The sequence below is a fragment of the Myotis myotis genome, unplaced genomic scaffold (assembly GCF_014108235.1).
Source record: "Myotis myotis isolate mMyoMyo1 unplaced genomic scaffold, mMyoMyo1.p scaffold_m19_p_6, whole genome shotgun sequence".
NCBI classification, from domain to species: Eukaryota; Metazoa; Chordata; class Mammalia; order Chiroptera; family Vespertilionidae; genus Myotis; species Myotis myotis.
The window spans coordinates 92,563,253-92,582,872 of record NW_023416368.1 but is presented as its reverse complement, the minus strand read 5'-3'; the positions used below and the strand labels follow the sequence as shown (position 1 = coordinate 92,582,872).

The 19,620-nt window shown below is 43.1% G+C and overlaps 1 protein-coding gene across 1 annotated transcript in view; it reads right to left on the bottom strand.

The window, feature by feature from the left end:
- The window catches only part of DOCK5 (dedicator of cytokinesis 5), a 206,434-nt gene that overhangs the window by 94,795 nt on the left and 92,019 nt on the right, over window positions 1-19,620 (bottom strand). Inside the window, exons 6-11 of the mRNA XM_036314683.1 lie at window positions 15,664-15,812; window positions 12,774-12,909; window positions 10,477-10,634; window positions 9,363-9,444; window positions 5,578-5,707; window positions 2,437-2,509 (exon numbers count right to left, since the gene is read on the bottom strand). Of these exons, the coding sequence (XP_036170576.1) occupies window positions 2,437-2,509; window positions 5,578-5,707; window positions 9,363-9,444; window positions 10,477-10,634; window positions 12,774-12,909; window positions 15,664-15,812 (728 nt within the window). The remainder of the gene's footprint in view (window positions 1-2,436; window positions 2,510-5,577; window positions 5,708-9,362; window positions 9,445-10,476; window positions 10,635-12,773; window positions 12,910-15,663; window positions 15,813-19,620) is intronic.

The window sequence follows — 19,620 nt, the reverse complement described above, 5'->3', positions numbered from 1 at the left end:
ATAAATATCAAAAATATAAGTCTTTGTTCCACTATGGTTGCAAATATCAAAAAATTTCTGTATGTGACAAGGCACCGGAGTTAAGTTAGGGTTTTTCAAAATGCTGACATGCCGAGCTCAAAAGGTTCGCCATCACTGACCTATGAGATAACTGACTTTCATATCCAGAATGCCGCACCTATGTTAGATATATTTATAATATTACATATGAAGCAGAATAACTTTCATATCCATAAATGCCGCCCCTTTTATTTACACACACATATATAACATACTATGTCACATTATATATTTCATATAACTTTCAGTCATAAACGCTGCTCCTATTATGCATATAACTAATAACAATGTATACTAATACATGTATAATAAGAACATTCATGGATAGAAAGTTATTTTTACATGAATATATTTTTATATATTTAATATAGTAATGTTACTATATTTTATATTTAAGCATATCTATTCTATATATCTTACTTATTTAAGATTTACTGATTATATAAGAATATGTTAACATATTTAATACACGTAATATAATGTATTAATATATTTTAATATATTGTATTAATACATGAAATAGGTTATATCTATTTAATATATTTAAATATATGTAGATAATTATATTAGGAGCAGCATTCATGAGTTTGCAAGTTATCTCATAATTTAAATTAGCACTAAGCTACATATAATATCTACCTCACCATGTTTCTGGTGGATCAGTATAAAGGTTGTATGAAACTAGATAAATGCATATATAAAAGTAATGTTTCCTTACACCCACCCAACACTTGGTATCTTATATATTTTTTAAATTTAGTCAAGCCAAAAACTAAACCTCATTGTATAATTTGCATTTCATTTATTCTCAATGAATTTATAGGCCATTTCTTGTGTGCTTTTGTGTATGTCCTTATATCCTTAAGAACCTCTATTCATTCTTCATCTATTAAAAATACTCCATACACATTACAAAGATTTGTTAATTTTTTTCTATGTATAAGTTGTTTAAAATTTTTGTGTGGCTAAACCTGTCAATTTTCTTTTCTAGTTAAATCTTTGTGTGCGACTCAAAGGCCTCCCATAAATCATTATTATCTAAAACTCAACATTTTAATTTTTAGGCTCTTACATGTGTGTTTCATCATCAGGATTGACACCAGTGTAAGTTGTGAGACAAGGTTCTAATTTATGTTTCTTAAATGGCTAGCTAATTTTCTCATTTTTTGCGTAGTTTGTCTTTCTCCACTGATTTATTATTATTATCCCAAAACAATTTTAAAATAAGATGATCATATTATTATTTTATTTATTTATTGTCTACATATATCTATATGTTTTACATATGTCTCCTTTTCCCCCAATTGACCCCTGCACCCCCTTGCCCCAAGCCATTCCCACCCCGGGCAAGCCCACACCGCCCAGTGTCCATTGGTTATGCTAATATGCATGCATACAAGTCCTTTGGTTGCTCTCTAACCCCTTCTCCCCTGCCATTTGCCTATGGATCTATTCTTGTTCATCAAATTATGTTGATCTCATATTATTTATTACTAATAAAATATGTTATATAAATATCCTTTGACTAGTTTGTAGAATTCTCTATTTGTCATGTCGATCTGTTGTGACAGCTACAAGCTTAAATAATCACCTTCTGTCACTGACACAACTAAGCTGTTGGGAGTCAGTCCCAGCAATGCCCCGCCTCGCCTAAGCCACCACTGTGCACGGGGTGGGCAGAGCATGGCTGCAGGGGCCAGGCCTAGCGCCCACACAGGTGCTTCCTCAGAGGTGCGGGGACTGAGACTTGCTCCCCAGCGGCCCACATGGGCTCCGGCTCGAACTCAGTATGGGGGCCGACTCTAGTAAAGCTCTTCAGGGAACGGCTGCATGTCCTCCGGCTGGCCTTCCCCCCCCCTCTGCAGGAACTACAGAGCAGGGAGCCTTCACTCTCACACCTCCCAAACCTCGCTACTCCAGGTGTGGTCCCTGACTAGCAGCATGAGCCTCACCTGGACGCCTGTGAGATGACATGAGACATTCTGCATTCTAACAAGGTCCCAGGTGGCTTGCCTGCATGTGCCCGTTGAGAAGCCTGCGCTGTCCTACCTGATTCCTTGTCTTCCATGACACCTGTTCCAGGGGACACATACAGCTATCTTGGGCATTTCTGACACTTAAGGCACCATTCTCTGGTTTGTAGTACAGACACAGATTTTTCCCTTATATTCCTTCAGTCATTTCGGTAGATTCAGAAAAGTTCCGTTTACGCTCTGCAATTGGAGTCCAGTGTACGTGGTAAAGGACTTCGAATGAAGTCTTCTGCCAGCTCCTCTCTGACAACATTCCTTCTCTAAGCAAATGGTTCTGCATTAACACTATTCAAAGTGCTAATCCAAGTCCCAAGTCGCCTGGGACAAATGCCCAAGTACTTACTGTTGGAAGGGAATAAAATGCTGCTTTTCTTCATCATCCACCTTCCCACGTATGATGTCGGTGATATCCATCACTAGGAAGAAGATAAACTTAAGTAAAGACACTAATTACTTTAGGCCTCACTGGGTTCCTATGGAGAACTAAGAGTATCAGCAGCTTAGGACACTGTGGGAGGAAGATGCCACATCAGAGACATCGATTTCCTTGCCAACAAGGATTCCCAGTGTGCCAGCCCAGCAAAGAGCAATGAGAGGAGCTGCCCCCTGCAGGGGCTCAGATTTCCTGATAACCCTGCCAACTAGTCCCTTTTCAAAGTTCTACAAGACCCCGTCGCTAAATTCTTGAGAAATTGGACACCCTGATGGCTTGTGAGTGAGCCTGCATTCAAAGGCCCAGAGAACACACATTTTGGGCACAAGTGACAACAGAAGAAGAGGCCTGGCAGGGACACGCAGGGCTTTAGTGGTCAGCTGTCCCTGACTTACCATCTTCTCACCTGATTCACATTTGAACAAAGAGAAGCCAGAATGCCAACCCAGGCCTGGAGGATGCCAGAGCGGCCTGCTTTTCCATGGGAAAGAAGCGCAATAAATAAAGAACTGCTCTAAGCCTCCTGCACAGTATTATCTTACGTGTACAGACACTGTGAGCGCTACTGTAAGAGACGAGAAACTGAGCACAGCCCAGGTAAGGAACTTGCCCTAGGCCAGCAGTTTTAAGCATAGAAGCCAGGGTCTGAGCCAAAGGTGATTACAGGCCAAATCACTGAGCCTAACAATCCCTCGCTGTTTGCAGTAGTACATGGGCCGTTCTCCAGCTGCTGAAATCCGGCAGGGCCCATGGCAAGAGGCAGGGCCCATGGCATCCGCCTGCTGCCAGCCTTCAATGGAACCCTGCGAAACTGTACAAATAACACACCAAACCTGCAACACTTATATCTGATACCCCCTCCCACCCCTGCAAATAAAAATAGGCAGTCCGTTTGTCTTTGCCACATCTAGTTACTCCTAAGCTCTGCTGATGCTCGGAATCAAGGGTCAGAGCAAGGAAATCTCTCCTTTCCCATCACACCCCATGCCCACCTCCCCACCCCCCCCCCCCACACACACCCTGATACAGAAAAGCCACCAAACATCCTGCTTGATGTTCTCCCAATTTCTTTGGCTCACTCTGAATGACAACGACGTCTACTATGCCTTAACTCCTTAGGCATAGGTCTCATCCTGTGGGTCGTGACCCCTTTGGGGGTCGAACGACCCTTTCACAGGGGTCACCTAAGACCATCGGAAAACACATATATAATTACATATTGTTTTTGTGATTAATTATGCTTTAATTATGTTCAATTTGTAACAATGAAATTGGGGGTCACCACAACATGAGGAACTGTATTAAAGGGTCACGGCATTAGGAAGGTTGAGAACCACTGCCTTAGATCAATAGATGGTTATGTAGACGGCTAACCAATGCTGGGCCAGCCTTTTGCCTTTTCTGAGATTTCACTTAAATTCTCTATCAGGAGGTGATGCTGTGCCCTCTGGTCACAGACTGCCAGCCCTTGAGCAGCAGCTGGAGGGCAGGGCTATTCCAGGGATATAGACATACAGTCCCTCAGGGTACAGAGGCCGCCTCATTACTCACACAACCCCGATAACATGGGGTTTCTGGGCCCTTGTTCCAGGAGCAAAATTACGACATTTCACTGATGGCTTTCCAAACTACCTAGTGACAAAATTTCAACATAAGACTGAAAATATATTTTCTCAATTTAACAAACTACAGAGGAAAGGAAGGGCCTCTTGGAAGGTTGTAGGGTTTGATTTAAGCCAGGGATCCTCTCTGAAAGCAGTTACAAACAGTGTTGCCTTTGAAGAGTAAATTCCCTAGACCCATGGTCGGCAAACCGCCGCTCGCGAGCCACATGCGGCTCTTTGGCCCCTTGAGTGTGGCTCTTCCACAAAATACCACGTGCGGGCGCACGTACAGAGTGATTGAAACTTCGTGGCCCATGCGCAGAAGTCGGTATTTTGTGGAAGAGCCGGTATTTTCTGGAAGAGCCACACTCAAGGGGAAAGAGCCGCATGTGGCTTGCGAGCCGCAGTTTACCGAGCCGCAGTTTGCCGACCACTGCCCTAGACAGTCACTTTCCAGGGACAATTTACTGGACTAAAATCAGTAATGAACGTGTGGCCGTAGGCAGGGAGGATATTCGAAGGCATGACGGAGGGCCTGCTGCGTGCAGGACACTGTGCTGGCACAGGACAATGCCCAACCACCAGAGCCACCCTGGCCAGGGCCAACTTAAGTGGGCAGTTCTGTGGCATGAAGTCCATTCAGATGGTTGTGCCATCACCACCATCCACCTCCACAATGTGTCATCCTTCCAAACTGAAACTCTGTCTCCATTAAACACTAACTCCCCAGGGAGTTCCTGTCCTCCTCCAGCCCCTGGTAACTACCATTCTACTTCCTGTGTCTATGAATTTAACCATTCTATGCATACTTCATGTAAGTAGAATCATATTGTAGAATCATTTATCTTTTTATGACCAGCTTATTTCACTTGATATAATATCTTAATGGATCATCCAAGTTGTAGCAGGTGTCAGAATTTCCTTCCTTCCTTTTAAGGCTGAATATAGTCCATTGTATGGACATACCACTTTTTGTTTATCCCATTCATCCATCGCTGGGCACCTGGATTGCTTCCACCTTTTGGCTATTGTGAATAATGCTGCAGTGAGCATGGAATGTACAATTATTTCCATGAGACCCTGATTTTAATTCTTTCGGGTATACAACCACAAGAGGGATTGCTGGATTAGAAGCCCTATGTTTAATTTTTTTAAAAAAATATGTCTTTATTGATTTCAGAGAGGAAGCGAGAGGGAAAGAGGGATAGAAACATCAATGATAAGAGAGAATCATTGACTGGCTGCCTCCTGCAAGCCTCCTACTGGGGATCAAGCCTACAACCCGGGCATGTGCCCCGACTGGGAACTGAACCTCGGCCTCCTGGTTCATGGGTTGATGCTCAACCACTGAGGCATACCAGCCAGGCTATGTTTAATTTTGGGGGGCCTCCCACACTGTGTTCACAGGAGCTGCACATTCTACATTCGTCTCTGGGTCTTCCCATACCTGCTACCCCAAAGGGTCTCCGCAGTCCACAGGTGTGCTTTTTGGCCTCCTTCAGCTCCATACGGCCCACCCGGACGATCTGGCACACGAGGCTGATGCGGGGCCGGATGAGGTCGGTGCTGCTGAGGTCCTAAAGAAGCAGAGCGTCACAGGGGCCACACCATGTCACCTGTCACCTTCGTTCCTCTTTTTATTTTTTAAAATATGTTTTTATTATTGATAGTATTATAGGTATCTTCTATTATCTCCTCCTTTCCTCCCCTCCTCCCAGCCCCTACCCACCCACCACCTTCAGAATGCTGAAAGATCAAAATGCTTGCTCTCTTCTCCCTATGTGCCCAAGAAAAATGACTGTTTTTCAGAAAAATGACTATTCAACAGCGGGAAGACATTTATTCCCCAGTTCCTACTTCAAATTTATAAATCGGATTCTATTTAATCTAAAGTCCCTGGTCCATTCATTCAAGCAGGGTATGCAAAATCAGGATACTTGTCAGGGCTACTTTATATACTGCCAAGATATATCTGAGTGCAGGATACATTTCAGTGTCTAATGAGATTAAAACATGTGTGGTACTGACATTTATTGGGTACCCACACATGCTGGTTCCTTTCATCTTCCAAACAAGCCTGCAAGGCAATTATAACACAGAAATTTACATGCAGCGCTTTTCGTAACCGCTCATCTGCTTTCGGAGGCATCACTGAGAGCTCCTGGGTGTATGTTGATTGATAAGTGATGCGTAGGTGAAATATCTGTTTCTTTGTAGTTCATGTTCTACACTTGTTTGTATTCTTTTTCTTTTTAATCTTCACTGGATTTTTTAAAAAAAAATTCATTTTAGAGAGACGGGAATGGGAGAGAGAGAGAAACATCAACGTGAGAGTAAAACACTAATCGGTTGCCTCCCATACACGCCCTGATCTGGGATTGAACCTGCAACCTAGGTATGTGTCCTGACCAGAAATCGAACTCAAAGCCTTTTCTTGGTGTATGGGACGACGCTCCAACCAAATGAACCACCAGTCAGGGCTACACTGGTTTGTATTCTTAAGGATGGGTGAGAAACCCATGAATGAGCTCTCATATCTCATTCACTTTAGCACCAAACAGAATTGGATTGCATCCAAATTCTTTTCATGAAACAGCTGTCCAAGGCCTTTTTACTGAATCAAGAATTACTTTTTAAACAATCACTCCAAATCCATCCTCTGTAATTTACTTAAACCTCCAACATAGGAATAGAAATACAGAACAATGATAATATCAACCTTGAATTTCTACTCTTGGTTTTGTAAGGCTTCTGTTAAGAGAGAGATAATGGCTCCAGGCGACTCGTTAGATAAATTGTAGCACATTCATATTATTTAAGAATATGCAAAAACTGATAAGGTTTTTGAAGAAGGCTTTATGACCCAGGAAATGATCACTACATTCTTTTAAGTCAGGGGTCCTCAAACTACGGCTCGCGGGCCACATGCAAATACAAATATTGTATTTGTTCCCGTTTTGTTTTTTTACTTCAAAATAAGGTATGTGCAGTGTGCATAGGAATTTGTTCATAGTTTTTTTTTTAAACTATAGTCCAGCCCTCCAACGGTCTGAGGGACAGTGAACTGGCCCCCTGTTTAAAAAGTTTGAGGACCCCTGTTTTAAGTGAAAGAGCTGGACATGAAATGTATATATAAGAAGGTCCTAGCTGGTGGGAGGGATGGGGGAGGGAGATGAACTGCAGCTATGCAGAACTGATTAGAAGATGGACCAAAGATTCAATAATGCTTTTTAAAATCTTCACCCAAGGACACGTTTCCATTGATTTTTAGAGAGAGGAAGGGAGAGGGAGAAAGAGAGAAACATCTATTGGTTGCCTCAACCGAGGATGGAGCCTGAAACCTGGATGTGTCCTGATGGGGAACAGAAGCCTAGGCCTTTCTGTGTGCAGGGCAACACTCTCACCGACTGAGCTACACCAGCCAGGGCCAGTAATGACTTTTTGAAATGTGTTTTCTTTTTTAATGTACACAGTGACTGATAAATGCCTTCTGATTTTAGGGAAAACACTCCCATATCTCAGAAATAAGGAAATACCCTATGTGTTGGGGGCAGGTTCTGGGAAGAGTTAGTTCTAAGTGCTTTTTTATCTACCTTTACCAGGTGGTGAAGATACAGATGGGTCAGTGCAGAGATAGGCATCAAACCATGCCTGTCTTAGGGATGGGATGTTAATAGAAGAAATGAGTAATAATGAGAAATGAATGGATGAATGAATGGACAAGCCCATATGGGACTACTGCTTCCCATCACTTCATTTGGCGCTCTACCTTAGACTCTGCTTTCCTTGCCATAGAGTGGTGAGAGGGCGTGAAGATAAAACGGGTGTGGCTTAAGGAAAAAAAGGGAGAAAAGGAAGGGCGCATCGCCTTTAGGCCCAATGGCTGCTGGGGAAACCTGTCTTCTCAGTCTTTCCAGAGCAGGTGGCAGCAGCTCTAGGGTATTTAGAGCACTGAAGTACTAACAAAGTGAGAGAATCCCGAGAAAGTTCTTAGCCCAAGTGCAATAGAGTCACCATGCCCAAGCTACAGCCCCAAAATTTCCTTGTCTTGATGCATATATAGCATTACTTTTCTTACCTTGAAAGGAGGAGGAAAAGGGAAGGCCATTCAAATATATGCAAACAAGAAAGTCCCATCTTTGCCTGAGCTGTAACCTGATTCTGAAATGCTGAGGAAATGCTAGAGCCCCTGATGAGCACTGCCCACTCCCTTCAAGTTCTTGCTTAAAAGGCTCCATCCCAGAGTTCTGCCTGATACACCTTTTATTTTTTAAATGGCAACCCTCCCCCAGCCCAGAAACACCCGATCCCCCCAAAACACTTAACACACTGCAGACGGATCACGAGAATTCCTGCTTCATATTACACAGTGTTTTACAACTATCATACTTTAAAAAGATATTAGCTTGTAAGAATATGTAATAACTTCAAAATGCAATGGGTATTTAATTTTAAAGCATGCCTTTAACACTTATATAAAACGTTTTTTGTACTCGTTCAATAGAAACTTATCTGGCCACTGGGTAAAGCTAGCAATAAAACTACTGGTCCACAATGTATTAAGATTGCTAACATTCTACAGGATTTACTCATTTATTTTATTAGTTAGAGGCCTGGTGCACAAAATTCGTGCACTGGAGGGGTGTCCCTCAGCCCAGCCGGCATCCTCTCCAATCTGGGACCTCTCGGGGGATATCCGACTCCCCGGGGAAGCCATGGGGAGCAGCAGCGGGGACCCACTCCCCGGCGGGGTTGAGGGAACTCCGGGGAAGCCGTGGGGAGCAGCAGCTGGGACCTGCCTCCTGGTGGGGCAGCGGGAACTGTGGCAGCAGGCGGGTGTGCAGAGCAGCCAGCCCCGCACTCGCTGTGTGTGCCGCCATCTTGTGACAGCATTACAGTGTGAGGGTTAATTTGCATATTGCCTCTTTATTATATAGGATTGCCTATTACTGTCTTTCCCATTTGGACAAAAGCTTCTTGAGCAAACATTTTTCTGATGTGTTCACTAATGTATCTCAAGTGCCCTGATACTCAGTGCCCAGCATCTAATAGGTGCTTGACAAGTATTTGTTGAACAAATGAGTGGGTTATTCCTGCTAGGGGGATTATGATGACTTTTGTTTGATAACCTGCATTTTCACTGTTTCAAGTTTTAATGTTTTCATATACCTATCATGTGCATCCACCAATATCATAAAAAAAGAAAATGATTAAACAGAAGGTAGGACTTACAGTGAAAACCGCCTGAAGGTTATTAAGCTTCTCGATTTCCTTGGGCATCCCGTTACTGCCCCAACGAATTAGGTAGTTCTCACTGGTGAAGGAGAAAAAACTGATTCTTAACAAGAAGTTAACTGGGCTTGGAGCTGCCCACAGTATAGACTGGCAGGGTAAAAGCAAGGCCCAGAAAAGCTGTTAAATTCGTCAGGCGGGTGTGAATGGAGCCTCCTGCAGCCCAGCCCCACAGGCACACCCTGTGTGGATCGGGGACAAGCAATGCTCAAGATGGACAGACACAGCAGATTCCATCTGGGACCTTTCTTCCACCTCAAATTCTGTCTAAACATTTCAGCTTTGCTGAATCAAGGATATCATTTTATGATATTCACTCTAAATCCTTCCCCTGGAAAACATATCACAACACTCAAATACAATTTCTATTTTAGAAATAAACAATCTGTTTTTAATTACTTTTAACCATCTTCTTCAAAATACATCTTAGCTGTTCAGTAGTAATGCCACTGTAGGGCCAAACAAAGTCTATTATCATTCCCACTAGTCATTAAAAATATTGTATAGACTTTATTAGGGCAGTTGTAGGTTCACAGCAAAGTTGAGCAGAAAGTACAAATTTCCCATATACCCCCTGCCCTACCCATGCACAGCCTCCCCACTATCCATGCCCCCACCAGAGTAGTGCATCTATTACAGTCGACGACCCTACATGGATGGACACATCAATTATCACCCAGAGTTTACATTAGGGCTCACTCTTCGTGTTGCACATTCTATGAGCTTGGACAAACGTATAATGACGTGTATCCACCTCTGTGCTCGGCAGATTCAGCCTTCCCCACACCTCCCTATTATTTTTGAGCTCTTTGTTCCCGTCTCTGTGTTCTGATGAGTTTTACGTGATTTCTAAGACCCAGGGAGTCCACTAACTGTTATTGCACTATTTCAGCAGCCAGACAAAAGGCTTTTAGCCCAAAGGATTTTATTTTCTTCTGCCCAGAAATCCTTCCCACCCTTTTCTGTCTTCCCCTCTCAAACCTAACCTCAGGCAGGGTAGGTGAAGGCTGGATATTTTTGTGAGGTGGGCAGCTGATGGCTGGGTCTCTATTACCTGATGAACGTGGACTGGTCGGGGTCATAGAGGGCCATGAACAACTCTGCATCTTCCCCGATGTTGCACACAAAGTTCTTGAAGTTAACATAGAGGCCGTAGGTGTGGAAGGTATTGAAGTTGGACTGGCCCCGCAAGTCCAGGTTCTGCAGGAGTGACTGAACACAGAGGACAAGAGAGGAAAGCATCTTGTTTTCAGCAAATGGGAAATATTGGCAAATGCGCCCAGCCGGCGTGGCTCAGTGGTTGAGCTTTGACCTATGAACCAGGAAGTCTCTGTCCAATTACCAGTCAGGGCACATGCCTGGGTTGTGAGCTCAATGCCCAGTCAGGGGTGTGCAGGAGGCAGCCAATCAATGATTCTCTCTCGTCATTGATGTTTCTATCTCTCTCTCCCTCCCCTCCTCTCTGACATCAATAAAAATATGTATTAAAAAAATTGGCAAATGGGGGACAAGCAGCTCGTCCTGTATGGCTCAGTGGTTGGCCCATGAACGAAGACGTCACCAATTTGATTCCCCATCAGGGAACATGCCAGGGTTGCAGCTCAATTCTCAAGGGGGACATGCAGGAGGCAGCCGATCAATGATGTTTCTCTCTCATTGATGTTTCTATCTCTCTCCCTTCATCTCTCTCTAAAAATCAATAAAAACATTTTTTTTAAAATGGGGATAAGTTTGGCTCAGTGGATAAGTGTCAACCTGTGGACTGAAGGGTCCCAGGTTCGATTCTAGTCAAGAGCACATGTCCAGGTTATTGGCTCAATCCTCAGTAGGAGGCCTTCAGGAGGCAGCCAGTCAATGATTCTCTCTCATCACTGATGTTTCCCTCTCTCCCTCTGAAATAAATTTTAAAAAAGGAGGACAAATATAATTACCACCCAAGAAGAGAAACTACGAAAGTGGACAAATAATCAAGTGAGCAAAATATAATCATTATTTACATAATCAAGACTGTCCCGTTCAGAGCCTTGAACCCAAGTAATTGAATAGCTGCCAAAAGGTGATAATTCATGATTTTAGTAGCTTCAAGAAGTTCTCATCTCTCACAATCACTTCTGGATGAACCTCAAAGGCATAAAAATCACAATCATTATCCTTCTTTTGGGGAATAACTCTCACTGCAAATAAAAGATTCCACTGGGAAGCTTCACCCTCAGGCACAATTAACCATTAAATCCAGAAACACAATTAACGTATTATCACCACTGTGCTAAAGAAATAAAACCTATAAACTAAGAAAATAAAAGAGCCCTAACTGGTTTGGCTGTGGATAGAGCATCGGCCTGCGGAATCAAGGGTCCCAGGTTTGATTCCGGTCACAGGCATGTACCTTGGTTGCGGGCATATCCCCAGTTGGGAGTGTGCAGGAGGCAGCTGATCAATGTTTCTCTCTCATCGATGTTTCTAACATCTATCCCTCTCCCTTCCTCTCTGTAAAAAGTCAATAAAATATATTTCAAAAAAAAAGAAAAGAAAAGAAAAACAGAAACTTCTACTTATTATAACAGAAAGACTGCAAGACCTTATACCTAAATATCAATATGGTTAGGCAGTCATAAGACAGGTGAATAACATTTCTCTTTTTCTGTACCTTTCTAACTTTTAGTTAATGTCCAATTATTACTTTCAAAATCTTTCAAACACTTTATTTCTTAATATTGTTTAAATTATTTTGAAAATTGTAATACATGCACTAAATATAGAAGGTTACACGGTAAAAAGGCTCCCTTCCACCCAGCTCTTTCCCAGAGGTATCCATTAATTACCAATTTCTTGTCTATTATTCCAGAGTTAGTCAACACATAAGCAAGCACAAATGTATGTAATTTTTTAAATTGATTTTAGAGAGGAGGAAGGGAGAGGGAGAAACATGAATGCAAGAGTGAAACATCAATCAGTTGCCTCCTGCATGTGCCCCAACTGGGGATAGAACCTGCATCCTGGGAATGTACCCTGACTGGGAATCAAACCTTCCACTTTTCAGTGTATGGAACAGTGCTCCAACCAAGGGAGCCACACTGGCCAGGGCTGCATATTCTTTTTTGAAACACAAATAATAGTATTTCATACACAGTTTTGCATCTTGCTCTTTTTTATTTAATATATAGTTTTGCAATCTTTCCTCATCAGAACATACCTATAGCTGCGTCATTCTTTCTGTTACATTTAAAATGAGGGCATAACTGGTTTTCTGAACATTTTTACCTTGTGGTCAACAATTCCCTTTCTCTCATTAAAAGCAAAAGCAAAAATGGAACCTCAGTGGCCAAAACCGGCATATTTGAGGAAGATTACCTTTTCTTCTTGAATCCTTTCCTCAATCCTTTTTGAGGCCATTTCATGCACCTTGAAGAGGGCAATCGTGCTGGTTTCATCTGGGTCCAAGATGTTTCCGTTGTCATCTCGCACGACCAGATCTAACCCAAGCATTCTAGAAAGAAAGGAGTGGTCAGCTGGTCCTCAACAGAAACAGACTCCTTCCTGAAGAGCCCTTATGAGAGAGCCAGGAGTCATGGTGAGGAAGCATGGATGCTGGACAAGTCAAGAACAGCTCACTGGCTTGTCTCCTTTCAATTCCTGTCTACATGCCATATCACAATGTTAAAAAACTTATGATAATACTAGAGGCCTGGTGCACAAACTCGTGCATGGGTGGGGTCCGACCTGGCTGCCCTGATCCGGGCTGGGCTGGCTGGGGGGAGGGGCTGCAGGAGGTTGGCCAGCTGCCCCCACCCCTGATTGGGGTTGGGGGGGGGGGGGCTGATCGGGGGCTGGGCCATCCGGGGGTAGGAGCCACGGGAGGTTGACTGCCTACCCTGCCCCAGATTGGGCCAGTTGGCTGGCCGCTGTGTGCGTCATAGTGACCAGATGTTCCGGTCATTCTAGTCACTTGGCTTTTATATATATAGATTAACCAAAATCATATAATGATTTGCAAAATAATTTGGTCCACAGAACCTCACCAGCAAAGGCAAAATTGGCACTGACCAAATTCCTCTGACCAATGCTTCCTCCCTGTGTATTCTGCTGTTTGACATAGGAATCATGAAAAGCCACTGCATAAATATTGGGGCTTGCCCTGCCACCCTTCCAGGTGCAGGCTTGGGGGACAGTACTAATTCAAGACTGTCTTAAAGGAGATCAATGAAGTAAGGCCTGGTTACTGGTATCTCCTGACCCATTTCAGAGCGTGGGCCCTGGTATCAATCAGACCAGGATTTGAATCTTGGCTCTCATACTTGCTAGCAAGGTGGCTCTGCGTAATTTAGGCAATTTTGCAAAGCTCTGATTTCCTGTGAATATTCCCCACCCTTCAGGGTTCATGGGAGAATTTAATGAGATAATGCATGTAAAGCACGAAACAGTATCTAGTGGATAGTGTACACTCAATAAGCGTTAGCTTTTATTGTGGCAATTGGCACAAGAAAACACCTGACTGAGTTAAGATGTAATTCTGAGTAATGCACAGGAAGAGAGGGAGCTATATGGCCTGTGCATGGCACAGTCCCAGCAGGGCCCTCATGTCCAATGTGCACACAGAAGTAGAAGAAATTGTACTCAGTCCCAAGAAGTGGGGACTGTGGTGGAAACCAGATACTGCTATCTGAATGCCCAATGTACATTCCAGGCACCGGCAATTTGGGACTAGGGTATCCAAACAGCAAGAAAACTCAGGGGTAACAGTGAAATGTGCCAACTCTTTGGGAAGAAAGCAGAAATGCCTCAATTTCCTCCTCCGTGTTCTAAAGCATCTCCATCAACTGATTGCATCTGGCAGATTCCTTTCCATGGCAGCCAGACCCACAGGCCACCCAGACTCATGAGCAAGGGGCCTCAGTGGCTGCTCAGAGACTGGATCATGCTGCATTGACGGAGCAGCTTCATTACTTGAGCTGCTTCCAAGCGCTGGAATGGGAAGGCAGGCCTGTTCTGCTGTTTGTAGGAGGTTAGCATCTATGCCAGAGATCAGGGTCTCCCAGGCCAATGCCCAAAACTACAGAGGCAGCATATGTGCAAGGGGGCAGATGCCTTATGTCACCTTTGCTGATTTTTAAGTTCCCTGGCACTCATGATTGGCAAAGCAACACCGGTGGTTATAGTCCTGTGGATAGACAAGGGACGAGGGTGGGAACTGTTAATTCTTAACCCTAAGAAAGGAGCATTAGACATAAAATAGAAAACTCTTGGGTTCAACTTAAGCTTTCCCACTTATAACTTTATGACTTGGAAGCAAATCACTTAAACTTACTTGGTCTGTTTCTTTAACCATAAAACTGGAATAGCAGCTACAACCAGGTAATACATGTGGAGTGTACATGAGAAAGATTTCATAAATAATGGCTGAGTCTGAATCTTGTATGCTATGTTCACTCTAGCCATTTCTGAATCCAGCTGTCAAAGTCTACAACATTTAAATGACTCGGACAATTTTAACAGGTCTTTGAAACATTTCCCAGAGTCATGAAGTCGAAGAAGTAAGGCAAAAAAAAAAATCATATATGCACAAGTTGAACACATTTAAAAAATGAGGCTAAATATCTAAACAATCATCAATAAAAACAAAATGAAGAACCAAACCCAGTCTTTTAAAAAGAGCCAGTCAGGAGGGATAAACCCTAGGTCATCATAAATTTGATGAATTGACTAAATTTCTCATTTTCTAAAAGGCAGTACTAGAACCTACATATCTGCCTGAGCTAATCAGATAAGGAAGGAAGTGATTAACTCTTTAGAACTTATTGGAGTTACAATCAACAGGCTAAAAACATGCTTTAACTGGCAAAAACATGCTAAAAACTGGCAAAGCTGGTTTGCATGCACTTCTGGTTAGGGGAAGATGGAGAGAGACTGAGTCTGGTACTGACGTAAAATCCAATGTTAAAATATAAACAGAGACAGTCCAAAAATGTTGCTTCAGCCCCGTTCAGTCTGTCATTAAAATTGGAGCCCCCTTCTCCACCTCTCCATCATCTCCCTGAGATCAGAGACCCAGCACAGGGTCTGGTCCATGAAGGGCACCTGCCAATTTTCTTTTCAACAGAATCAGATGTTTTCCAAGACAAAAAGAGAGCAGTAAGCATTGCTCTTGGGCAGCTCCCAGGTCAAAAGCTCGGGGTGAGCTGTGTGCTTAGCATGAATGTGTCCACCTTTGTCCAAGTTCTCAGTGAAGTCAGCCCTGGCTTACCTGTTCCCGTGATCGATTTTGGCTGTGACCTTCTTCTTGAGCTCTGCCAGCTCGTCCTTGGGGAGTGTTCCAGACAGGATTTGGGACCGCCACTCGATCAGGCTGTACGTCATCTGCTGCAGCCGGCGGAAGAGACTGACCTTGTTGTTCTAGGACAGGAAAATGAGGTGGAGAAAGAGACCCCCACAAAAAAAAAGGTGTGATAAAGGATGGAAACGTCTTTTCACCATTTGACTATTTTCTTTATAAGGTGCTATTTAACCAGGTACCTGTGCCATACAGTAAGCCATGCACTGTGAGGGGATGGCCTTGCCCTAAGCCAGTCCCACTCCCTTCCCAGTAGAACTTTAGGAACAGATGAGCAATTGTAAGGTCAACGTAGCTGCATTTTACACCAATCTCTACCTCAAAAATCTATGCTCCTTCTATGCAGAGCTACGTCCATTTCTCCTGAGTGCTCCAGACCCTTTAACGATACTTCTACTTGGAACCATTTTCTCCTCTCCCCTACGCTTACTCCCTGCTCATCCCTACTCACTCACACACTACACCCTCCATCAACTGCTAATTCTTACTTGTTAGGCCTCAACTTAGAAGTCAGAAGTCTCTTCCTCGAAACCCTAACTCTGAGTTCACTGTCCCTCTCCCAGCTCCTGGAATTAAGTCCTGTCACAGCATCAGAACCCCAGCCTTGGCTGGCTTAGCTTGCTCTCCGCTTACATGGAAGTGCCTACAGGGCAAGGAGCTTGCCATTGCCAATTTTTGCATCCCTAGGAGCTGGCACAGAGCAGGCGCTGTATAAAGGGTACAGTGTGAGGGAATTATGGATGGAGAAAGAACTGTCATTTCAGAATGTAAAATGTTATTTTAAAATCCCCATAAAACTGGTAGACCATCCAGAAAATTGTGAGATGTAGAAAAAAATTAACCATTATCCTGGGCTTCAGTCAGAACTGCCTATAACTGAACTAACTTAACTTATGACCAACTAATCATCTGTACTCCAATCATTTTAAGAGTCAAATACTTTATGTCGAGCCATATGACCTTAGTCCTATCTAAATGATTGGTTGATTCATTATATTTTTTAAAGGTCAAGAGCATCTACTATGTGCTGGAAATAAAATTCTAGCCACATTCTAGAGGGCAAAAGACAGCAATAAATAAGTAAACTATATACATTTATATATATACTATTTACATATGTAATATATATAATATTAATATATACATACATACAAAAGATAATTTCAGACTATGAATAGTACAAGAAGCATCATGCTAAGTGAAATAAGAAATAGGACAAAAACCATATAATTTCACTCATGTGGTATATGAAACAGAAAGCAACAGAAGAATAAACAAATTCATAGACACGACAATAGAACGGTGGTGACCAGAGGGGAAGTGAGATGAGGAAGGATAAAGACAGTAAAGGGGATCAAATACATGGTGATGGGAGGAGATTAGACTTTGGGTGGAAAACACACAATGCAATCTACAGATGATGTATTACCTGAATTGTATACCTAAAACTTATGCAATGTTATTAACCAATGCCACCCCAATAAAGTAAATTTAAAAAGGTGCAAGAAGGAAAATAAATAAAGATATGATAGGGTGTACATGGGGAAAGGTGCCCCTATACAGAGATGGGCCAGGGAAAAATGCTTTGTGTATCATTTCTGAAATATGCCTTTTAAATAAAAACCTGTATAATTCAACATACCCCATGCATACTGTAATAACACTTCTTTTTTTTTTATAGGTGAAAAGTCATGATATGTTTATATAACCATACACTTCTAAAATTATAGAAAGTATTATCTGCTATAAAAACAATGCCAGCCTGGTCTGTGTGGCTCAGTGGTTGAGCATCACAATTGATTCCAGGTCAGGGCACAGGCTCGGGGTTGCAGGCTCGAGCTCCAGTGGGGGTGTGCAGGAGGCAGCCAATCAAGGATTCTCTCATTACTGATGTTCTTTTTAAATCCTCCCTAATATTTTTCCATTGATTTTTAGAGAGAGTGGAAGAGAGAGGGAAAGATAGAGAGAAGTGAGAAAGGTTGCCTCCTGCAAGTGCCCTAACCAGGGCCCAGGCCAGGGAGGAGCCTGCAACCGCGGTAAGTGCCCTTGATCGGAATCGAACCTGGGACCCTTTGGTCCATAGGCCAACGCTCTATCCACTAAGCCAAACTGGCTAGGGCTCATTATTGATGTTTCTATCTCTTTCTCCCTCTCCCTTTCTCTCTGAAATCATAAAAAAAAAAATATTTTTGAAATGCCAATACACAAACACACACACACACACACACACACACACACACACACACACACAGTAGTTGCTGCTGGCTGTACAGCACGTTCTGTTCTGGGTGATGTCCTTCCACAATAATTCCAGGACAGCTGCTACACAAGGTATCGACTAGAATCAGTGCTGCAAACATCCACGATATTCCTGAACAAAGAGTAAACGTGAGGGAGGAGGCCTCCGCCTACAAGTGGGGACAGTGGGAGGCAGCAGTGAGATTAGCAGAGTGTGAGAAAGGCCCGAAAAGAAAGTCAAAGTTCTGTAAGAATACGAGGGAGAGACAACACGTTTATCGGTGACTGCAATCTGCTCTATTAACACCACTGATCTGGAAAACACAGGCTGCGAAGACTGCTTAAAATGTTGATACTCACTGCACGTTAGGCTTTTGGCATTTTCTGAACTGCCTCTTTCTCATCAGCTGGTCTTTTGAAAGCATAAGAATGAGACTTTTAATTCCCATTTTGAATGAGCAAAGGTAAAATTTGTTTTGTTTTGTTTTTTCAGTAAATTCTATAAAAAATGTTTCCATCTCGTCCTTCAAACTGGAAAACGGATGGAGAAATGAAGCTAAATAAAATTTGCTTTCAAAGCTGCTGGGCAAAAAGGAGATCTTTTTTTTTTTCTTTTCTTATTTGCAATCTATTTGTCTGTTCCCTGCTAGGATTTTTGAAATGCTTTCTCAATTTAATTAAGCTGTTAGGTCCCATAATGTGGTCAAGAAAGGGCTCGAAGTCCCAGGGGAGCCCCTAGGAGCGACAGCTCTTTGCAAACACACTCACCAGTCTTGGTCTCAATTACACTAGACGTTAGCCAAGGCAACTTAATTATTGCCTGTCCACGTCAGCCTTGCTTGCCAAGTTCTCCCCCAAAGAAGGATGAGATAGCCATTCTTCTATGACTCACTCTGCCCAATTCCTTCTGATCGAGCAGGCTGGAGCGCACCAAAGCACACAATTTCCCCCTCTACTTTAAGGAAATGGATTTTGTTGCCACACTCCTCAGACTGTTCTACTAGTAAGCTGGCTGTTCTGAGCCATAGCTGGCCCCTGACACTTTATGGATTCCTGGGGCAGCGTATGAGGGCAGGTGAGGAGAAAATCGGGTGCCCCCACAAAACCATGAGACAAGGACCCATGAGTCTCCATCTGCTTTCCAGTCTTGCCCTAACCTCCCACACCCTTTTCTAATCTTGCACAGCCCAAGTTGCCTGGCACAATACCTTCCCTGGTACCTCTAGCCCTCTCTCATCTCCACCTTTTCTTCACTAGCAGCCACTGTCACAAAATTAGGAGGGCAGGACATTTATTATAACTAGAGGCCTGATGCACGAAATTCGTGCAAGGGGATTGGCCCTCGCAGCCCTGGCTTCGTCCAGAAGGTCTTCCAGAAGGACGTCCGGTCTAATTAGCATATTATGCTTTTATTATTATACATTTCTTTGATCCTATCTGCAAAAGTCATCACAATCCTGGGACTGAGGAGGGACTCAAAAACAAATTTGGACAACTCAAATGTATAATGCCACTCCGGTTTCAATTTGAGGATCACCTCCACCAAACAGAGATATCTATATATTTTTTTCTACCAGACAGTAAGATATTCCTGCATTTGTTTCAAGTTTTACCCTCTTTTCCACTAAGAGA